The sequence below is a fragment of the Arvicanthis niloticus genome (assembly GCF_011762505.2).
Source record: "Arvicanthis niloticus isolate mArvNil1 chromosome Y unlocalized genomic scaffold, mArvNil1.pat.X SUPER_Y_unloc_24, whole genome shotgun sequence".
Lineage (NCBI taxonomy): Eukaryota > Metazoa > Chordata > Mammalia > Rodentia > Muridae > Arvicanthis > Arvicanthis niloticus.
In genome coordinates this window covers 8,834-31,328 of record NW_023045015.1, presented here as the reverse complement: position 1 = coordinate 31,328, position 22,495 = coordinate 8,834, and the positions used below count along the sequence as shown (strand labels likewise).

The 22,495-nt window shown below is 37.4% G+C and overlaps 1 protein-coding gene across 1 annotated transcript; it reads left to right on the top strand.

Annotated features, from left to right (window-relative positions):
* The first annotated feature begins 1,969 nt into the window (after positions 1 to 1,969).
* On the top strand, positions 1,970 to 22,258 carry LOC117701275 (uncharacterized). Its single transcript, XM_034493076.2, has 17 exons — positions 1,970 to 2,018; positions 4,627 to 4,681; positions 5,352 to 5,503; positions 5,874 to 5,959; positions 7,913 to 8,002; positions 9,365 to 9,464; positions 10,462 to 10,611; positions 11,664 to 11,794; positions 13,348 to 13,421; positions 16,616 to 16,706; positions 17,430 to 17,610; positions 17,976 to 18,166; positions 19,307 to 19,459; positions 19,862 to 19,996; positions 20,084 to 20,172; positions 20,620 to 20,742; positions 21,607 to 22,258. Exons 2-17 carry the CDS (start codon positions 4,653 to 4,655, stop codon positions 21,830 to 21,832), a joined length of 2,001 nt encoding a protein of 666 aa, XP_034348967.1. The 5' UTR covers positions 1,970 to 2,018; positions 4,627 to 4,652; the 3' UTR covers positions 21,833 to 22,258.
* Positions 22,259 to 22,495: the final 237 nt, after the last annotated feature.

The window sequence follows — 22,495 nt, the reverse complement described above, 5'->3', positions numbered from 1 at the left end:
GCTGGAAGTAGGGGATTTTCTAAAACCTTTGTCATCAAGACTAATGAGGATTAACCCCTAACTTATGCTCTAAGCCAGATAGTCAATGACTGGTAAGAGAACACTTCAAGACCCTTGCCCCTAAAACAGGAGGCCTCCCTATCCTAAGACAGGAGCTCAATCAATGGCTGTTGAATATCCAAAGATGGGAAAAGGAGGCTGGGTTCCTTTGTTCTGGCCTAAGGTAGGCACGGTTTCCGTAATTTTTCCTAGCCTTACCTTTTGAAAAACAATTTAAAAAGGGGGACCTGTGGTGAGCTGACAGAAAGGCAGCTATCATCTTTGCAGCCATCTTGAGCCACATGCCCTGACAAGACACTTGTTTCAACAGCCTACAACAGCTGAGCACACTCTGAAAACATCTTTTTATATATACTCAATATTTTCCCTTGGGTGTGTGTGACTTAAAGGTGTGACTTAACAGGTGAGACTTATAAAAGGTGAGAGGCAGACAGAAGAGGGGACTGGAAACTTCGAACTTGGAGGCACTAGGGACTAGGAACTTGAAACTTGGGACTTGGACTAGGAACAAGAAACTTGGAAAGAAAGAAGTGAGGCTTGAGAATAAACTGGACTGTATCATACTCTGTCTGGTCTGCATTCTTAGCATCTGCCCTCACTCTCTTGCTGAACCCTGATCCGAAGACTTGAGCAGCAATATGAGCCCAGACAATTAAGCCCCCAAAGCTTGGGGCAATGTGAGCATCTTCAGTCTTCTGCTGTGCTTAGACATGCAGGTCTAAGGCTAGGAAATTGAAATATCTCAGCCTTTGGAAGCAGCTAGTTTTCTAGGTCTTGTATATACATAGAAGGTAGGGGATTTCTTAGCTATGAACACAAACTAGCATTAGAGCTCTTAGCTGGCAACTGGGAACACTTCTTCCTCCTCAGGTCTATTCCTGCTTTTGTTGTTGTTCTTCTGCCTTTCTTTCTCCCATAGGCATTCTTAAACTGTTCAGCTATTGTTTCTGTAGCTGTAGCTGTGTGAACAGCTACCTTGCTGCTTTCATAGTTCAGTCTGCTGACACCTAAGCTGCCATTGCTGCTTTGCTGCCTGTTCTGTATATCTCCTTCATGTGATTGTTTATTCCTGAGTTACCATCATAGATTAGATTATAAATAGAAGGCAAGAAAATTTCCCTTGAGGGGGATGAAGAAATGGATTTCCTGTTAGGAATACGTCTTGCTGCAGTATATGACCTAGGTTTGGTTCCCAGAACTTATTTCATGGCTTACAACTATTTGTAATTCAAATTGCAGAAAATCCAACATAGTTTTCTGACCTCTGTAGGTTTCATACATGCACATGGTATACACACACACACAGACACACACACACACACAGACACACACACACACACAGACACACACACACATATATATATATATATATATATATATATATATATATATATATGTGAATATATATGAATATGAATATGAAAATATTGAGTATATATATTTGGGCCAAACATTTACATAAAATAGAAGTAAAAATATATAAAGATATAGATATATTTACAAGCATTCTTAAGAGAAATCTTTTATTGGGACTGGTGATACATACCAGGAAACAAAAGGCAGCAACTGGTGAATGTCTTCCTACAGACACCTTGAGCCCAACTGCTATGCCTTGTAGAACCAGTCACAGTCATCGAGGCTTATATTTTAGGCCAATCACAACCATGCCACTAACCACCAATCACATTCACTAAGGATTATGTTTAGACTAATCACAATGGTGAGTCTTAAGACCAATCATAGTAACATTAACTTTGTAATTTAGGTCAATCACAGCCTGGCTCTTAACAGCCACTACAGCCATTTAAATTTTTTTCTGACCAATCACAGCCTTGCCTTTTAGGACCAATCATAATCAGTGAGTCTTATATTCTCAACCAATCTCATAAGCAGTGTATGTTCTATAGTTGCCAGGATACAGTAAACATGAGACTACTTGACTTCAAGTGAGTGGAGAGGTAAGGTTGACTAAGATGGAGCTCTGTTTTAAGGGCAAAATCCTTAGATATTTCTTGTTTAATCTTGTCCCAATCATTGAAATAGGGATGGTGAACTCACCAACAGTAAACTGTGAATGTGATAATTTCATATTTCAGTTGTATCAGTTAATAGTTAATATAAAGCTGTATAGTTAACTCTCTGAGTTATCCAGGCTTAATTGTCTAACTTGGTCTTTAGGAAATAGCTTTTCTTTTCTTGAGGAATACTATTTATAGCACAGTTCACAATTTCTGGTACCTTCGATTGAAAAACAAAACAAAACAAAACAGACTGGCTGTATTTTTAAATACTGACCAGTTTTATCATGAGGGTCATACAGTACAACAACTACATAAAAGATGGTTAATAATAAGTGATGTTATAGATCATTAATTTAAAATGATGATAGATTATAAACAGATAATAAATTATAGAATATAGAATATAAAGGATTAGATAGTAGATAATAAATTGAAGAATTGAAGAGTATCCAAGAAGAAAGATGAACATTAGCTAATATATGATAGAGGAGAGATATGGGATAAAGGAAAAGAGATCTGATTATAGACACAGAATGTATAAAGTGTAGAAGAGAGAGAAAAGGATGATGTATGTAGAAGATCTAGAGGATAGATGATAAATAGATGGAGATAGAGACACTGTAGGCAACAGAGATGGGGCATAGACACAGGTTAAAGATAGAGAATAGAGAGATAGAAGATAGACATAGGATAACAAGAAGATAGATAATAGATAGATAGAAGACAGACAAAATAGCTACACTCTAGCTTCTAGAGGATACATGATAGATAAATAGGAGATAAACAAAGAATAGGTAAAGGAAAGAGGATAATTATACGAAACAGAGACACAGAGGAACTAGATGTTAAGGATAGATGAAAGAGTGAAAAAGGTGGCCAGAGGATAAATGATACATGGATTGTAAACAGACACAGGACAGCTAGAGGATAGATGGTAGATACATGGCAAACAGACACAAGGTTGTTAGGAGACAGATGATACATGAAAGACAGACACAGGATAGCTAGAGGATAGATGATAGATAGAACACAGACACAGGGTAGCTAGAGGATAAATGAACCATAGATGGAAGAAAGGCACGAGATAGCTAGAGGATTGATGATAGGTGGAATTCATATACAGGAGACTATTGAATTGTAGAGAGATATAGATAGATAGATAGATACATAGATAGATAGATAGATATGCAGGCTAACTAGCAGATACATGAACTATGGATGGCATAGTGTCACACTGTAGTTGGAAGAAAGATATTGGATATAAGGATGGAATCCAGGCACAGAATAGCCAGAGTATAGTTGATGGTTTACAGAGTCAGGGTAACTAGAGGATAGGTAATATATTAATGGTATAGACATACAGGATAGGGAGAGGATAGATGACGTATAGGTGATGGAATACAGGCATAGGATAGGTAAATGATAGATGATAGATGATACATAGCTGAAACATACACACAGAAAATTTGGAAGATTGATGATAGATAGGAGATAAGCAGGGCAGCTAGAAGATAGATGGCACAGGGGTAAATATAGACCTAAGGTTGCTAGAGGATAGTTGGTAGATCTATGGATACAAGATAGCTAGAAGATAAAGAATAGAGAGATCAGAGATTCAGGGTAACTAGATGATAAGTGGTGCATTGATGGAATAGAGATATCGGATAGCTAGAGGATAGAATATAGATAGATAGAAGATAGGCAAAATATATCCAGAGAGTAGTTGATAGAAGACATGCACAGGAAAGCTAGATGATTGATGATTGATAGATAGATGATAGATAGATAGATAGATAGATAGATAGATAGATAGATAGATAGATACATAGATAAACAGATATTTCTGTTAGTCAAAGGTATCTAGGTATAGCCTAGAGACTCAGAATAGCTACATGATAGCTGATAGGTAGTATAATAAAGACAAGATAGCTATAGAATAGATGGTAGATGCATCACAGTGAGAAGACAAAGGAAAGATAGTAGACAGGAGATCTATCACGTGGATAGACACAGGATAGCTGGAATGTAGTTAATTTGAAAGATAGACACAGCATAGTTAGGATTTCTAGGGAATAGATGATAGTTGGGTAGAAGGCATATAGCAGATTGTTCGGAGGATAGGCCATAGACATATTGATGATAGACAGAGGTGTGTAGAAAGATAGATGACTGATTGGTGGAAGATAATAGAGATAATGTAGACACAGGAGAACTATTTGATAATTGACAGATGAAATTTAAACACATGATAGGTAGAGGGAATATGATAGGGAGAGACACAGGCTATCTAGAACATAGATGATTCATAGATGGATAGCTGGGGTATAGATGATCCATAAACGGAAGATAGACTCAGAATAGCTGCAGTGTAGGAGATCCTTTGATGGGAGACAGACTCAAGATAACAACAGGATACATGCAAACAAAGATATAAGATGATTATCAGGCATAGAGCAAGATAGACATAAGACAGCTACAGCAAGGAGATTCTATAGATTGTACAAAGATGTTTACTTAGTAAAAGAATGGTCTTATTTGGTTTTAGAATCCACCTTTAACCGACTGAAAAAAATGGAGAGGAATACACAAAAAATGAGGAGGTAAGAATTTGTAATACAATTGGCAAAGCTTTGTGTTCTGACCTCTGTTGTTATTTCAGATGTAGACAAACTTTGTCAGGGAAGTTGAGGGTATTTTGGTCTCTTCCGTGGGTCTTCTATTCCCCCAGTTTCATTGTAAGACCTGGTAAGAATTACTGTTAAAGCAGGTGAGAACAGAAGGGAAGCTAAGTCTTGCTATTTCACTCAAGCTAATTCAGGTTTAACTTAAGTGATTGCTAAACAACAGTGCCAGACATTGTATTAGGCTGTACTGGGAAGACATGGAAATGGATTGGTTTTTACTTTTAACAGCCTCACAGTCAAAGGGTGGGAACATTGATTGACTTTCATGTTATTGTTTTAATAGAAATAGATCTTATTTGTTTGCTTGTTCATTTATCATTTATTTTGGAAACTAGCTCATGATACTTAGCCCAAGACTTGCATCAAATCCACAATCCTTCTGCCATCTCACCAGAGTACTGGGATTAAGGCAATTTTCTGACATATCCTACCACAGTAGTTATAGTGTATAATGAAGACCTTGGATGTTATATGAATGAAAAAGATCTGTCTTTCTGTCATCTTAGTCCTCTTTTGGGGCACTATATCAGTAATTAGCCTCAGCTTTATCATACATAAAGCTCATGTTTATTTCTCTGTAAATTAGTGGTGCCTCTAATCCATGCCAGAGGATAACCCATGAAGATCTTTGCAATTTGCTGAAGAGACTTCAGAAACTGATGAATAGACTTGGATATGGATCATCTAGAAAGAGACCCAGAGAACAGCCTGCTATTGCCTCTCTGTCTTTTCAAAGAGGTTTGACTTAGGTCCATTTCCCTGATTCTATGCACTCTTTGTGGCTAAACTTTCCAAATATATTTTCTAGGCCATGCCCACTCCCTTACAATGCATTTCTTCTTTAACCCTCTTCAAAATGCCTATAGCTGCTAGCACCCTACTTCACGAGTTCTACACACACCTTGTTCTCATCACTTTCACAGTGCTCACATAAAGATGGAAGGAGAGATTCAACCCCCCAAAGTTGTCTTTGAATCTCTACACATGAGTAATGGAACACATAAGCACCCCCTACCAAACTAACAAAGTATTTCTCTAAATTATAAGCTGAGAATTCTAATATCATTAGTTATCTTAATTTAACACCTGTCATTTCTTTTATGCAAAGGAATGTTCAATGTACAAACAAATTATGAACAAAACACAGTTCCTGTTTTTAATACCTATGAAGAATACCATAAGATGGTTCTTCAGGTAAGGGTCTTTTAATTTGTTGTTTACATTTACATGTTGATCACCTAGAATGCAAGATGCACTACATCACATTTCAAAGCACAGCTGGAATAGAACAAGTTTTCAAACAATAACAAAGCAAATATTATAACAATACACACTCTTAGATGGAAACCTAAACCATGTGCAGGCATCTTTTATCCTTTCAAGCACTTTTATTTAAAAACACAATGTAGGTAGGTAGGTATCATATATTGAAATTTGTGTTGTGAAGAGGCTTCAGAATATCTCATTTGAAATCTGTCAATACTTTTATGAAACCAAATGCATATTTAAACTATTCCAGAAGCTGACTATCAACTGCAGAGATGGTTGTAGGCAAAAATGCAGGCTGTGTGCTGTGAAACTGTGAGAGTCACTCTTCTACAACCTTTTAGCTTCTGTCTGGTATTAGTAACTTCCCTGGAAAACCTTTTCTTAGAGAAGATTTTTTTATGGCACAAATATGTTGCAAGTATGATCACAGCTGTTTTTAAGCACAAAAATGGGAAAATTATTATTTTAGTGGCTGTGGAAACAGGGACATATTGATTTCATATTTTGACTCTTGAAAAAAAGTTGACGATTTTGTTTTTCAATTGAGCTGGGGGTTGTTAGCTCAATAATAGCACTTGTCTAGCATGTGGGTAATCCTGAATTCAATACTCAGCAAAAGTAGCATACAATTTTTGATTAACACAATGATTCTGGGAGGTGGTCAGTTGCTATTTATGTGCTACAAATATCTTCTCTTGCATGAACGTTTGGGCGAGGATAAACTCAAAAGAAGTTCCAAAACACAACAGGTAATAAGAGAATATTTGAAACTAATTTTTTGTTTCACTAATGATTATGGTATGAAGATATTCATGATCACATAGGAGTACTGGCTGCTCTTGCAGAGGAGGTAGGTTTAATTCTCTGCACTCACACTGAAGCTCACAATGGTCTGTAGTTCCAGCTACAGAGGATGTGATGCCTTCTTCTGGCCTGTATGGGTACCAGGTACACACATGGTACACAGACACATATGCTGGGAAATCCGCTCATACACACAAAATAAAAATATTTTAAAACGTTTGTGCTTTTTTATTGTACAATTCACTTTATCAGAGATTCATCACCAGTATTGCTTCTTTCTAAGGACTTATTGCCATTTTGTGTTTACAATGAGGTACTGTTACTTGCAACTATCTAATTGTATGAATTCTATGAGCTTGTTTCTTAAAATAATAATTTTATTGCAGAATAGGGTAAGGAAGTACTGCTTTAAAATAAATATTGGAATTGAGGATCACACAATCAGTATCTGGATCACAACTCTAAATTTAAATGAATGAGTACATTGCATTAGCAGTAATTCCTAGGAGAGCCCCGCTTTATTTGTCCTCTTCTTAGAGGTGATACTGAGGCAGGCACACAGGTATCCACATCTCCTTTTTCTGGACAACATTTTGGTATTTCACATGCTCTAAATGTCACCTTCTGGGAAACCTGACTTCACACCATTATACATTAGAAAATTGATAGCACTAACTATATTTTTAAGTTGAACACTAGGCTAAGTATAAATGAATGTGTCTTTAAAAACGTTTAGCATTCAAGTACTAAACATATTTAAAGTGTGACCATCTACACTAAGAAATGAATATTTCTAGTGTGAGATGGAAAGTTTAGTTATTGATTTTGGGTACACTGAAATATGTTTGTCCAAGTGGCACATCATTGATAAATATCTCATGCTTAAGGTGAAGTAGATTCTGTGTAGGAGGCAGAATAATAGAATTTTAATTAAGGATGTGCCTACTTTATAGATATGTAAGAAATGCAATACATTTTCTGTGTTCTATTCTAATAATTTATACACTCAGAAATAAAGCTATCATTTTTTTATTGTTCCACTATTTAATTATGTTATTATTCTGTCTTTATTAGTCATTTGAAAATATTTCAATTGTACTGAACATAGAAGGAAAAGTTGTTTTTGTATCCCAGAATGTGACACCTCTTCTTGGCTATCTTCCAGTAAGTTCTTGCAGTTTTTGGGGAAATTGGTCATTCTGGATTGTTGTTCATAAGTTATTTCTTTTTATGCTCATATATAAGTCATTGGTGTTCAGCTATGACTCTGTGACATCATCTTCTCTACTAGTTTCAGTGTTTAGTCAATAAAAACATGCTGGGATTCCGGCAAAATTCTTACTCTTCCCTCACCCTATCCACTCCTCTCATATGTGTCTAAGATGAAATGTCTGTCAGAAAAATAAAACATGCTTCTTGTTAAGAGTCTCAGAAAATGGCACTGAGCAGGGTTAATGCCTGACTTCTTTTGTAATGACTGAGTGCTTGTGCTTTCATTCCTGATTTAAAGAAAGGCCTTGTAGATATCAGGTGAGCATACACCTACTGAGCTAGTCTCCAGCCCAATGACTCTATTTGTAATGATGCCACCTCTCTTCCACCAATGGAAGAATAGGTAACACCCCTTGGTTCTTTATATTTCACATCAAATTTGTTGAATTTTTAATTTTTAACTTTTGTCAAACTCCTTTAAAAAAATTAACACACAAAATAATTGGGTTTCACTATGGCTTTCTTTCTTTTTTTTATTCTTTTTTCCTTTCTTTCTTGGCATTCTATAATTCAGCCCACCCCAAAACTCCTTATGTAGCCTCAGGTTCTTCTTGGAATCAGGGCATTCCATTTTATATATGGACCAATGAAAATATTTTTATTGAAAAGATAAGTGTCCCTTTATGGTACAGGGGGAAGGGTTGAACTTTTTCCATCAAAATAAACAAGGATAAATTAAAATGTAGAGAGGGCATGGGACTTGAAAGTATGAGGAAGGTGCAAACAAGAAAGGATTCACATTGAAGAGTGAGAAAGTGCAGAGTCAGGGGAAAGGCTTTCTGGCAGAGTTGTATAGTCACTGGTTGTGTGGCACGGTTGTGTGGCATGGTTCTGTGGCATGGTTGTGTGGCACAGTTTTGTGGCACGGTTGTGTGGCACAGTTGTGTGGGGTTTTCCATCCAGATTCACTTGCTTGGTTCAAGACTGGAGACAAAGTTATGGGTGAGGAGATGAGAATTTTTTCCAGGCTCATAGCAAAGAGGGAAACAAGACAGGGTGAGGATTACAGCATCTGAGGTCTATGAAATGGGTAGGGAAGAATCCAACTACTTGAGGGAGATAATTCACAGGAAAACTGTGGACAGAATGGATTGTAATGTGGAGTAATCACTAGAGGGTAATGCAAACTGACTGAAGCACTGCACCTATAGGTATAAATGGCATGGGCAGCACTAAACACCTATGGCAAGGATACAGAGCAGACTAATGGTATTAGTATTGAAAGCAAAATCTGTTCTTTCTCCTGCTCCCTAGGAAGATATAATTGGGACGAGCCTATTAAATCTTGTTCATGATGAACAAAAGGATGACATATCTGAGAAGATCATTCTAAATCTTCCATTGGCAAATATAGGTATGCATACATGGTTTTGTTTTCTTTTTTAATTTAATTTTTGAATTGTGTGTGAAAAGTAATACTTAGCTGAACAATTCCTTGCTCTCTTACACCTTAGTAGTTTTTGAAAAAAAATCAGTGTAGTTGCTGATAATATATCTATTTAAGTTAATAGCCTATAATTTCAAATACTACATTTCTCACACTAAAAATTATTTCCTCTAGAGACTTATGGAGGAGCTCAATAGGACATTACTCTCAGATGATGAGCCCTCACACCCAGTGGAAGAGTTCAAGAGAGCTGATGGATGCTGTGGGAGGAAGAGTGGGGTACCTCTAAGGATGTAGCCCCTAGCAGTGGTTCTCAACCTTCCTAATGCTGAGACCTTTTAATACAGTCTCTCATGCTGTGGTAACCCCCCACCATAAATTTATTTTCATTGCTACCTCATAACTGTACTTTGGCTACTGTTTTGAATGGTAATGTAAATATCTGATATGTACATGGTCTTAGGTGACTCCTATGAAAGAGTTGTTCTACCCCCAAAGGGCTGAGAACTGTTGCTCTAGTGGAAGGATATGGGTAGTACACAGTGGAATTGTGTATTTTGGGGGACACAAAGTTAGGAAGGACTGAGTGGAGATGTGGAACTGGATCTGAGCTAAGTTGGAGGGAATGGGAACATGATCAAAATATATCACATGCATATATGAAATTCTAAAAGAGTCAATAAAATTAATTAATTGAGAAATCATCCCACCCTGTCTTAGTCTTTACAATAAAACATAATTACAGCAGCCTTTCTCAAATTTTAGCAGTGCTATACAAATACTAGTGTATTGTGTTCCAGCTAGTGCCTATTTTATGGATATAAGAATGATATCTCTTCTGAGGACCAGCATTTATGGAAAGAAAGTTGTGTTCTTTACAATATTGTCTTGACTAAGGAAGACTATTATTGTCTGAAATAATCCATCAGACTACGTAACTTTACTTGTATCTTGCTCTCTTTAGTGGGAAGCCTAATCGAATTTTGCTGTTATATAAGAAAAGGAAATGTAGGTCAGAGTGGCCAGGACACATATTGTTACAGGACCATGTACCAAGGGAGATATATATATGAGTACGTGAAATTCATCTTGTACCTACAGGATTCTTATGATGGTAAGTAACCCAGATGATGATACTTACATGATGTCCATGAGTGCTGTATTCCCTGATTGCTAGCATACTAATTCTTGTATTACTGTCACTGTGAAATACCTGATACTGCTACACTCACAATTTCTGACTATATTAGATATTTAAAAATACTGAAATTTATAAGGTGAGGTCATAAAGAAACATGGATGATTATATAGGTTGAAGATGTGGATGTCTCCTCTGACAAAACAAAATAATTTTAAAAACCTAATCCAAAAAATGTTTAATGCACTGAATAGCTTAAAGGGAGCTCCATGAATAACTTGAATAAGTTACAGATGGATTTTGTAGTTTGTAAACCATACCACAAATTAGATTCACTGGAGTCTAGAATTCTAACATTATATCAAGGGCCAATATATAGAATATAAACTCTAAATCTCTATACACTGACCTGGGAAAAGAAATCATTTCACCTAAATTTTTCAACAGATAACATTTATGTCAGGTGTAGTATGAAACCTAGTTTTTGAGGGTTAAGGAAGTACAAGCCTAGAAATCAAGATATAAAATTAAAATTGACCCTTAAAATATCTGAGTTAATCAGAGGTAAGGTATAATACTTTTTGCTTCAGGTACACAAATGCATGTTAAAATATTTCTCCTATTTCTTTCTTGAAAGTTAAAGGTGAAATATCATTAAAAATCACTTGGACAGATGCATGAATACACACACACACACACACACACACACACACACACACACACACACACAAACACTATTTCTTTTAGAGACTAACTCAAGAATCCATAGGTCAAAAGAAAAAGATTGACATCAGCACAAAAATCACACCTTTGATTTTTCAGGATGCATGCCTCATACATTAGTGGTGACCATGTGGGAAACTGGGGATCTTAGCTGGAAGGGAAGGGAGATAAAGAGAAGCCCATGGCTCAGAATCTTGAAAACTGCCAGTGAGGTGACAAACAGCATTGTGATGTGGAAGTTGTCTGCCTGCTCTCTTAGCCAGGATTGCTTCTGATTTAATTGCCATTATGTCTGTCACCCTTAGAGTCATTTGTATTTTTTGGAAACTTCGGTCCTAATAGCAGAAAGATTTGGTCTTCTGCTCCAAGGCTGTTATGGGAGGAAAAGTACTATGTTGTGGGAAACATTTCTGTTCTACGTACGCCGGATGAGACAGTGAGTATGCTCTATATCTCTCTCTTATTGATGGGCACAACATTTTCTCTTCCAGCTACTGGACATCCGTGTACATACATTTAGTATTCAGCAAAGAAAGAACTTGTATATTAGTTTTATAAAGTGAATTTTCATGTCCTCCCTCCCTCACAACCTTAGGTACTTGATTGTAAAGGCTTTTTACAGGCCAAAGGAAAAGCTAGTTATTAAAATTCATGTGTTAGACTGAAAATCATTTAGTTTGTATTTTCAATGACATGAAATACTTTTCATGTCCTAGATACTGCAGTAAGTACCAGGGAATCACATACAGGCAGCTAACAGACAAGGCACTGATAAAAGCTGTCATGGGAAAGTGAGCTGGTGATTTCTGTTTTGAATAGGGTACCCCCAAGTCTAACAAAGGCAGTCTATACAGAGAGTGCACTGACCTCAATTTGGAGAGTTTGAAGGAATAAAATTGCTTATGTGACTCAAATAAGGGAAAGAGTGAAGGGGATGGTGGAGACAGGAAAGTGATAGATTGTGCAGAACTTTGCTTACTGTAGTAATACATACAGAATTTTGCTAAGCAGAGTATGATCTAGACTGAAATCCCTAGGCTGCTTTGAATGTGGAACATGAAGTATAAAGAAACAAGAATGGAGATAACCAGATGTGAATGGCAGGAATTTGGGTTGATTTTAGTCATGGGGATGGAAACTCCAGGATTTGGAATGAATGGATACAGGGCTAACTAGAACATTGAAGACTGGGTAGTGTTAGCAGCCTATATAAAGAGCTCTGTTTGGCTGTAGACCATGTTTCTATTGTGATGCCATAGTAGATCACTCCTAGATTCAATTTCAGAACAAACCACTTTTCCATATTGAAGAGAGTGTGGAAAGTTGTATAGAGGAGAAGACTGAAGGATGTTGTCTGATTTGATTGCCTCATTCACTCTTCCTTCATACCAACCCTCTGGGATCTGAGTTTCATCTTCTGCCACAAGAATGTAGACTTCTAATATACAGGATGACTCAGCCCCAAGATCTGTTTCCTATTCTGAGAAAGAGAAAACAAATTTTTTTTGTCCCACCCATATTTCACTAGTCTCCATCATGGCACCAGAAAGTCTATTTGTGATTTCCTCCAGTTTTTCTCTCTGTGCCTAAAGGATATTGTTTCTATACCAGTTGATATTTTGGAAAACAAATTAAAGAGAACAGAGATAGCAGTCAGAGGAGTCTTTATAGTGTGAGGGTGTAAAGTAGCAAGCAGTGAACTTGAATCAAAGTGAAATTCCTTGATCTACTAGTGTTGGACTAAGCCACTGTATGTGCATAAGATGTTTTTGTACCTGTAAACCTAGCAATTTTTTCACACCGACGTGACACTTGGATTAACTTGAATATATAATGCATGTTAGAAATGTCAAGTTTTTCTAGTACATAGGTACATTTAATGCCAATTAGGGGGTTAGAAGAAGGTGTAACTCTTCTCTGTACAAAGCTGTAGATTTGATTCTCAGAGATGCTAAAATGGTGACAACTGATGATGCTAATTTTTTGCAGGCACAACCAGTTAACATTCAAACAAATGCTGTAGATGATGATTCTGATGATGACAGTACTTTACAACACCATAGGTAAGAGGTATCATGGTTGTAAATAATGCAGAGCTGAAACAAGTTTTTTTTTTTTTTTGCTAAATAAAGCCAAAATAAGAAAGATTAAGAGTTTTAAAATGACCAATTAGCTGTTCTGAACCTACCATATCATTTAATATAATTTATTGTCTTCCAACAGAATGAACATTGATAAATGGTTTTTTATTTTTAATTTTTAACATAGTCAAATTATGTTTAAAACTACAGAATTTTCCTTGCCTTTCTGTCTATTTTTCTCTCATTTACCTTCCTGCCTACCTACCTACCTACCTACCTACCTACCTACATACATCTGTATGTGTATTTGAGTAGCCCACCACCAATACCTCTTCCAGTTTCCAGATCTGTACATTTTAATGTATGGAAGGAATCGTTTAACTACTGTCTGTTACATCATTTCGTAGATTAATCCAATAATGGACCTAGAAAAAAAGTGACAGAAAAGAGCACATAATATACATCTGAGGTTGTTCCCTAATGATGCAGCAGTGGCTTATATCCTGTTCCATCCACACAGGACAATGGAGCAAAACATTCACTTGCTGTCAGGTGTAAAGATGTCTACTGCAGGTCACATTATTTGTCAGTTTGTTTGTGGGAGAGAGGAGGGGAAAGGGGAGGGACAAGAGGGAGAAAAAAGGAAAGGGAAAAGGAAAGGGAGAGGGAGAATGGGGAGAGAGGCTCGAGGAGAGAGAAAGCCTGAGTGCAAGAGAAAGTGAGAAAGAGTGATACAGAAAGAGAGAGAGAGAAAGAGAGAGAGAGAGAGATAGTGAGAGAGAGAGTTAGAGAGAAAGAGTTAGTGAGAGAGAGAGAGAGAGAAGAGAGAGAGAGAGATTTTCTGGCTTTCCAGGAACTCACTATATAAAGCAGGCTGGCCTCCAACTCACAGAGATCCTCATGCCTCTGCCTCCCATGTTCCAGGGTTTCATGAGTGGGCCACCATGCACAGCCTGCAAGACAATTCAAAGGCAAAAAATTGCCTTATGCTTTCAAAGGAAATGCAAGCTTGGCTTTAAGACAGTTCTGCAAAGCCAAGTAAATTTAAGGTGAAAGATAGATTAATGTCTGAAGTACATGGGAGAGCTACGGGTCCCAGGTTACTTACTACCTTAAAAGAATGAGGATTGGGAACAGATGGATAAAAAGTAACAATATTTTGCAGCCAAGGCTCAGGGCTTACAAAAAGTCCAGGATGATGTCAAGTGTTTAAACTTCAGTGACTGGTTTCAATTGAAAACAAGGGGGAATCTGAGTATTGTATGGTTGTCTGTTAAGACCCAGGGCTTACAATCAGAAGCCTGTGAAGGCTCTGTTCAAAGCCTGCTGGCCACCAAGCCTACCTGCTGTGAAGCCTGCCTAGACAAACTGAATTTTGCTCATCTGTAAATTCACAACACAGAACTCAACAGAAGGTGGATTAGAGGTTGCCTCTGGCCAGGTATTGTGTGCAGAGTGGATGGGGACAGAGAGGAACTAAAATCATTGTAATCATCTTATGATCTGAATCGACCAGAAATCCTTGAATTGAAAGCTTTAATTGAAGTGTTTGAAATGTGTGTTTTGTCACGTTTGTTTTTTTTTAAAAAAAAAAAAAAAGGTTTCTCCACTGGCAGGGAATGTAGGTCAGTTGACAGAGGGCTTGCCTAGCATAAACCTAGCAGCATATGCCTGTGATATCTGAGTTGAGAGGTGGGGGCACATAGAGCAATTTAAAGACAATCATTATCTGTGTATTTTGCCTACATGTATGTCTGTGAGCCACATATCTCCAGTGAAAAACAGCAGTTGTAGAGGGGTGTGAGATACTCTGTAACTGGAGTTACAGAGAGGTGTAGGCTTCCATTGAGGGAGCTGGGAATTGAAACTAGGGCCTCTGAAAGAGAAGTCAGTATTCTTAACTGCTGAGTCATTCCTCCAGCCCCAAAATAAAAAGTCTAATGTCTTCCTTGACAACATACTGAGTTTAAGCCTAGCCAGGGATATGTGAGATCCTACCTTCAAGAAGAAATCAACATGTGTGTTGTATATATGTACACCCATACACATGTATGTGTGTTGTGTTAGAATTTTCTCTAAGTGTTAACTATTGTAAATAATATGCTTGTGTTTAAATTATTTTACACTGAAAATCAAACCAGTAAGAGTAAAAATTGTACATTTCATGCACAGATAATATATGCAGATGGCTGCAATAACTCATTAACTGGCTTTTCCTGTTTTAACTCTTCTTAATGCCATCAGAATCTCATAAATATCACTTAGCACATTTACTGTTAGATTATCTTGTTTGGTTTTTTCTTTCTTTCTTTCTTTCTTTCTTTCTTTCTTTCTTTCTTTCTTTTTTTTTTTTTTTTTGAGACAGCGTTTCTCTGTATAGCCCTGGCTGTCCTGAAACTTATTCTGTAGACAAGGCTGGCCTCGAACTCAGAAATCCGCCTGCCTCTGCCTCCCAAGTGCTGGGACTAAAGGCGTGCACCACCACTGCCTGGCTGTTTATTTTTTTTACAGTCAGACATATTACTATATCTCAACTTCTCATATTTTGTACTGATGGTGGATTTCTTCTTGCTTGACCTCCCAAATATAAATCTTGTTTTTGTGTTCTTGTCTTTGCAAGACTAGAATATGATTTAGAACCAGAACATAAACTATGTTGGCTAAGTGTTTTTCCACAGAATCAAACCTCTAATCCTATGACACAGGACATTTTAAAGTTAGACATACTTTAACTTTAAAAACCCCTAATTTTAAGTAGTGGGTTTACTTATGGTATTTCCATGCATACATATCATTATACAACGTTATTTTCAATATGATTTTATTCATTCTTTAAGAATTTCACACAATGTATTTAGGTCATATAATCTCCAACTTCTCTTCCTAACGCTTCACAGATCAGTTCCTATGTATTTTCTCCTGTGGTGTGGCCATCAATCCAGTCAGAAATTGGTTGGTTGCACCTATAACATTGTAATGCCATGATTGTAAACATGAGCATGTCTTGTCATGCTAGGCATTATCCTTGATCACAGTGTACACAGCTAGTAAGCCTGTTGATGAATTTCTTTCCTCAATCCCCTTCCAGTACTATGAAAGTTATCCAGCAATGAGGAAGCTTCCTGACCAATACACAAAAGACATATTAATAATGATTTCTTTATGGCTTTATTAAGGCTTGGAAAACGCCACCGTAGGAACAAAATGCAAACAGATGCTCAGGCTGAAGCTGTGAATGTGGAGGAGTGTCCTGAAGCAGGCACAGAAGTATGTACATTGGCAGTCACCCAGAGAACCATTGGGGCCTTTATTCTTGTTATATCATTATTTAGTTAATGTGTGTTATCAATATAGAAAGACTTTCATTTCAATAAATGTCTTATGAGCATGACAGTTTCTGTTATTTTTTCCTTACTGTAAGTAACTGCCATGCTTAGAATAGTCCTTGTGCTTATCCTGACCCTAAGTTGATCATCTACAAATGGTTTAAAATAACATTTGACTAAAACATAAGCATGCTTAAGGAAAACTGACATATTTTGTTCCTTTTATTTGTTTATTCTCCTAACTTGCTCTATAACCTTAACCTTAGAAATTCTAGTGTCCTACAATTCATTTTTTTCTTACAGCCAAAATACTCATACTGATATTTTCCATTTAATCAGCCTGAAACATTATGTCATACTTGGCATTTACTGTGTTTGAAGCCTACCTTACATGTGTAGGAACTCTGAGAAAACCCATCAGTGGCCACTTCCTCTTTGAGGCTTAGTACCTCAACAATAATTTTAAGGATGTGTAGGTGTGTGTGTGTGTGTGTGTGTGTGTGTGTGTGTGTGTGTGTGTGTGAAGATTTTGGGTCTTTCTTCAATTACCGAAGTATATTGTGAGGTATGTCTAAGGTTTGGGACAGGTCTGCCTGTTTTTCCTAGTATGCCTATCTTATTCTATCTTGTAAGTGAAATGTGTTATCTTCTGTTGCAAATTCAGGCTGAGATTGTAGAAGTTCAAGCAGCCACTCAGCGAATGCCATTTGACTTAATTCAGGTCCGGACACCCTCTCACTCAAGCATAACCCCAGAATTAAGTGCAGCCACAAGCATAAGCGCTGGCATGAGGACAAGCACAAGTTCTTCATCTACAGATATTTCATCAACAACACCAGTATCACGTAGGTACAATTAGCTATTTGGATGTGGTCTAAAGAAATGGGATGACCTTCAAGGGCATAGCAAGCTTTAAAATAAAAACCGTGCTCAGTTTATAATGGTGTGAAATCACAAATGTCAAGTCTAACTTTGCCTGTTTTCTGTAAAATTTTGGAGATGATGATTTCAGAGCAATAAAGGTAAATATCTCTTCACAGATTCAATCAATCCCTAGTCTTGTACCTTCTAGAAATCCCAATTAGAAATGTGCAGATTCTCCCTCTTCCAATAGGAAGAATTCAATAGAATTCTTATTATTCACTTGCTTTTTCCTTTTTTGGCACATTTTACTGCTTTGTCACAATCTTCTCTGTGCTTTCTTCCTTAGCCCCTACATCTAGACAGGGGTATGAGATAGATCCAAAATATATGCTAGAGCCCCAAGACAGAGAATTTGAAGTAGGTCCAGAGTTCCTCCTAAATGACAGCCAAGACACAGAGGCCACTCCAGAACAAGGAGAATGCACTGAAGAGGATGTGAAGAAACCCTTGGTAGAGGCAAAGCTATCCAATCCTAAGGTACATGTAATTGATGAATATTCTGCATGTCATGATGCTTCTTCAGATGATGATTTCTGTATAATAACAGAAGATACTAAACACAAGAAAGACCCTAAGTTTCAAGAAGTCGTTGTGGGTCAAGAACAAGGACATCAGAAGGTATCTGAGGCTGCCCCATCTTGTCCAACCACACCATTACAAGCTGTGCACCCAGAAGCTAGCTTAAATTCACTTTGCCCAGGTTAACTTTATAGTTTCTAATCTACTAGCTTTTCAAATATACAAGAATGTTTTGTGCTTCAGAGAATAGTTGAAGTAAGTTGAGCTGCTATGAAAATACTGGATTTCTACTGGTCCAGATTTTCCTCATGTGTGGGCAAATCTCAAGAGAGGGCAGCTCTTTTGAAGACTTATCCCAACCTTCTCCTCAGCAAACAGCAGCATAAGCTAGTTTCTTTTCTTCTGCTTGCCTTCATTTCTTCTATCTGTGATTGTGGATATAACCATGTATTTAAATAATGATTTTCTAAAAGGCAGGATTCTTAAATATGCAGGATGATCAAGCAAGGAAGTGAGTTTTTATCAGTTATGCAGAATTGTTTGTATCTCTTACAGATCCAAAAGGCAGATACTCCACCGCCAATTCCCCAGGCAATCTTCATAGACTAAAACCTAAAAGATGGTTGTTTCAGTTTAGCCCCAGCAATGTGACAATGGCAAATTCCTGAGTCTTGGCATCTTTGTTTTTGAAAAGGCCTTTTTGCCTTGCAGGGATTTTTTTTTTTTTTTGGAGTACCAGGAAATTTCATTGAACTATTTAGAAGAAAAAGCATGTGAATACATTTATCCTTTTTAAAAAAGTTTTTTAAACAAAAATGTTTTGGGTTTTTTTCTTTTTGAATTAGTACACAATTAAATTCTCAGTGTAGATATAATTTTTAATTCTTATAATAATGAGTAATGGGTCTGCAATCTGGTTATGTACAGGAGGTGATGGCCCAGGCAGGTCTTAGCAGGGCCCAGTGTAACATCTATATGTCTGGGGTTTCTTAAGGGCTTGGGTAAGCAATCCCTCCCCATGTCCACTGTGTTTCGTACATTAAAGAAAAGCATAGACTAACAACAGATCTTTGTTACTTTGTGTACTTACAAATGCAGCCAAAGAGAACATATCAATACCATCATCCACTTTTTGGGGAAAAGTTTGCCCAACTATGTGGCCCACAAGTGAAGATGACAGAGGTCTATGATTTGAATATAAGTAGATCCTTCTATGGTGAACAACCTTCTTACCCAGATATTGAAGAGGAGGTATAGAAATTTAGTTTACTTTTATAACTGAAACAACATTTCATTTTCAAAAAAAATGTTGGGTTGCTTCCTTTACTTGGCTTAGCCTACTCCATACGTTGCAATTCAGTGGTCCCAGAAAGTGAAAAGTATCTGTGCAAGGTAGACCTGAATATAGGCTAGATGATATACACATGTTTGTGTGGGTGATCTGGATTTTTAGAAGTCTGTAACCCAGGGGCATGTCCCTGAATACTGTGCTAGCAAAGCAGTCAGTAGTTCCTATAGCCTCATATGTACAGAGACCAGACTTTTATTGTTTTTGAATTCATTTAAATGTTAAGTTCATTTCTTGGGAGGCGGTGTCTTTTTCCGACATTGAATTACTTTTATGTTTATTTTTTTATGAATCAAAACCTGTAGCATAGGGAACAAGAACAATGTGAATATGAATTCTCCCAGTGTACTGGAATGCTTCGAAACTTAAAATATGAACGGCCTCGGCAGCAACATACTGGGCAAGGACAGGGACCTCGTGTATATCATCCAGGAGAACAGGTACAGGGATAGTCTGAGCCTGAAATGTAAGACGGGGTTGTATGGTATACCTGTATTTTTTTACAATAAGCCTGTTGGTTTCTATAGGTGGTGACTGTTATAGATGACGTGGGGTCACCCACCATGGAATTTTTTGGAAATGACAATTCTCAGCATTCACGAAATGAGACACATAGGTGAGAGATAGATTGGGAAGAAGGGTGGAGGCCATCACCTTTTCCCTTTTTCCTGCCTAGTAGTGCCTATCTGAGTACCTATTAATAGAATGGAGGATCTTTCACACAGAAAGCCTAGATAAGACAGCCTCAAAGTGAGAGACTTCAAATCTAAGCCTTGAAATTAGTTGGCTTCATTATTCAGGTTCAGAGTCTCTGCATAGGGTGTTTGTAGAGAGACTTTATTGACCATAGCTGAGTAATTCCCCAGTTTCATGTCTGTTCTTTAACATTTTGGAATGAAGGCACTGGCTATGAAAACCAGGGATGTAGATGTAAGATTTCTGTTACATGCTGTGAAGAGCTAATAATATATAAATGTGGGTCAGGTTATATGTAGCATGGAGAATTTCTCATGAGCCATCATTCTTTGACTTATGTCACTGCTCCAAACTTCTTCTCTTATAGATGTTGGGAGGATCCTATTGATTGTGCCCCTCCACCTCTGCATCATTCATCAAGATCATTCCAAGAAATGACTGGATCACATCAAACATTGGCAGCCTCATTTCAAGCATCATTACTGTCAAGGCAAGCATCATTAGTGTCATGTCCAGCATCTTTACCATCATGTTCAGCATCTGCACCATCATGTATAGTACCTGTACCGATACATAAAGAATCTGTACCAATATGTCAAGTTTCTGCACCAATAAGTGTAGCATATGCACCAATAATCCAAGCGTATGCATCAACATGTCAACCATCTGCACAGTTATGTCAAGCATTGGCAGCTTCACGTCAGGCATCTGGAATGTTATGTCAAACATCTGTAGTGACACATCAAGTATCTGCACCTCGATGTCAATCATTGGCAGTGTCACATCAAGCATCTGCACCATCACGTCAAGCATCAGTGGTGTCACAACAAGTATTGGCAGAATCATATCACCAATCAGCAATGTCACCTGTAGGTGATTCTCAATCATCTGGAAACCTTGATCTAAAAATACATGGCCTGGAATCCTCAGAAAATTTTATGGAGCTTTAGAATAATATCATGGGTCCCATTACAGAACATTATCATTTAGTAAAGATCCACTCTTGGGTTTACAGGCAAAGAGAGAATCAGTATTAAAAGTTGATATATTCTATAGCTTTTATTATTTTGCATTTCAAAGGATTCTGGGCCTCTTCTTCATGAGGGAAACACACTAGAAATATAGTCTCTACTTGAAATGCCGACTTGAAGTATTATCAAGTTGAGGAAGTTACACATGTAGAACTCATTGGTTTGTAAAACCAGTGTCTACTATGATCTGTATATTACTGAGTTAGATTGATGTTTCTCAGGTACAATCCTACTTTCTGTCTTCCTCAGCACAGATTATGTAATGAAAGAGCTCTAGACAAGCATTTAATTTTACCACTCTCACCCCCCCTTTATTTTCTCAGCATGTTTCTTTTGACCACCGAAGAGAGAAAATTCCACGCTTTCTGCCCCCTGGACAAGATCACTCTGGTTCCATTCAGGCTGAATAGGACACTAATCCTCACCCATGAGCAGAAGATGAGGCTGAAGACAGACTTCCACTGTCTGCATGGCAACGGGCCATACAAAATGGGAGAGTCCCTTGATGGGAGAGGGTGGGTGGGTCATACTGCTTTACTTGCAAATTAAGTTTGTAGTTATTCTTAAGCATAGTCAGTTTATTGTAAATATTGCTGCAGAAGTTGACTGTTACATCCTACTTGGTGGGTGATAACAGGTGATCCCTGGCCCCTGCTTTTTTAACAGCACTTTGTGTATATTTATATCCAGATGTGCTTTTGTTGTGGCATGAGCAGTGTGTCAGGGTCCTACATATTTTTCTTGATGAAATTTAAAATACCATAGAATAGCAAGACAGGGGGGAAACCTGTTCTATCATGTAGTTTTCCCAAGTTCTGAGGCCTTGTTTATTTATTTTTTTTTTTATTTCTATCTCTTTTCTGTAGCCCGGTGCTATTTGATATCCTATGTTAAATGGTTACCCAATTGTGAGCAAGTAATATCTGTTCAAAATAGTATACATATTTACTTAATAAACGCTATGCTCGACTACAAGTCTTATGTCTGTGTTGTTGACTGTGATATCCTAGGAATATTACTGACTTGGTAGACTGTGCTTATGTCCTGATGAAGAGCCCACATTTAGAGCTAAACATCTCATGCAATACCTTTTCCTAGTGTATTAGCATTTTTTTGCCACACTTACAAATGTCACTGGCTGCTACTCTTGCATGTGGCTATGAGTATAGACACTGTCCTCCTGAGTGCAGCCTTTCTTTTTGGTTTGTCTTT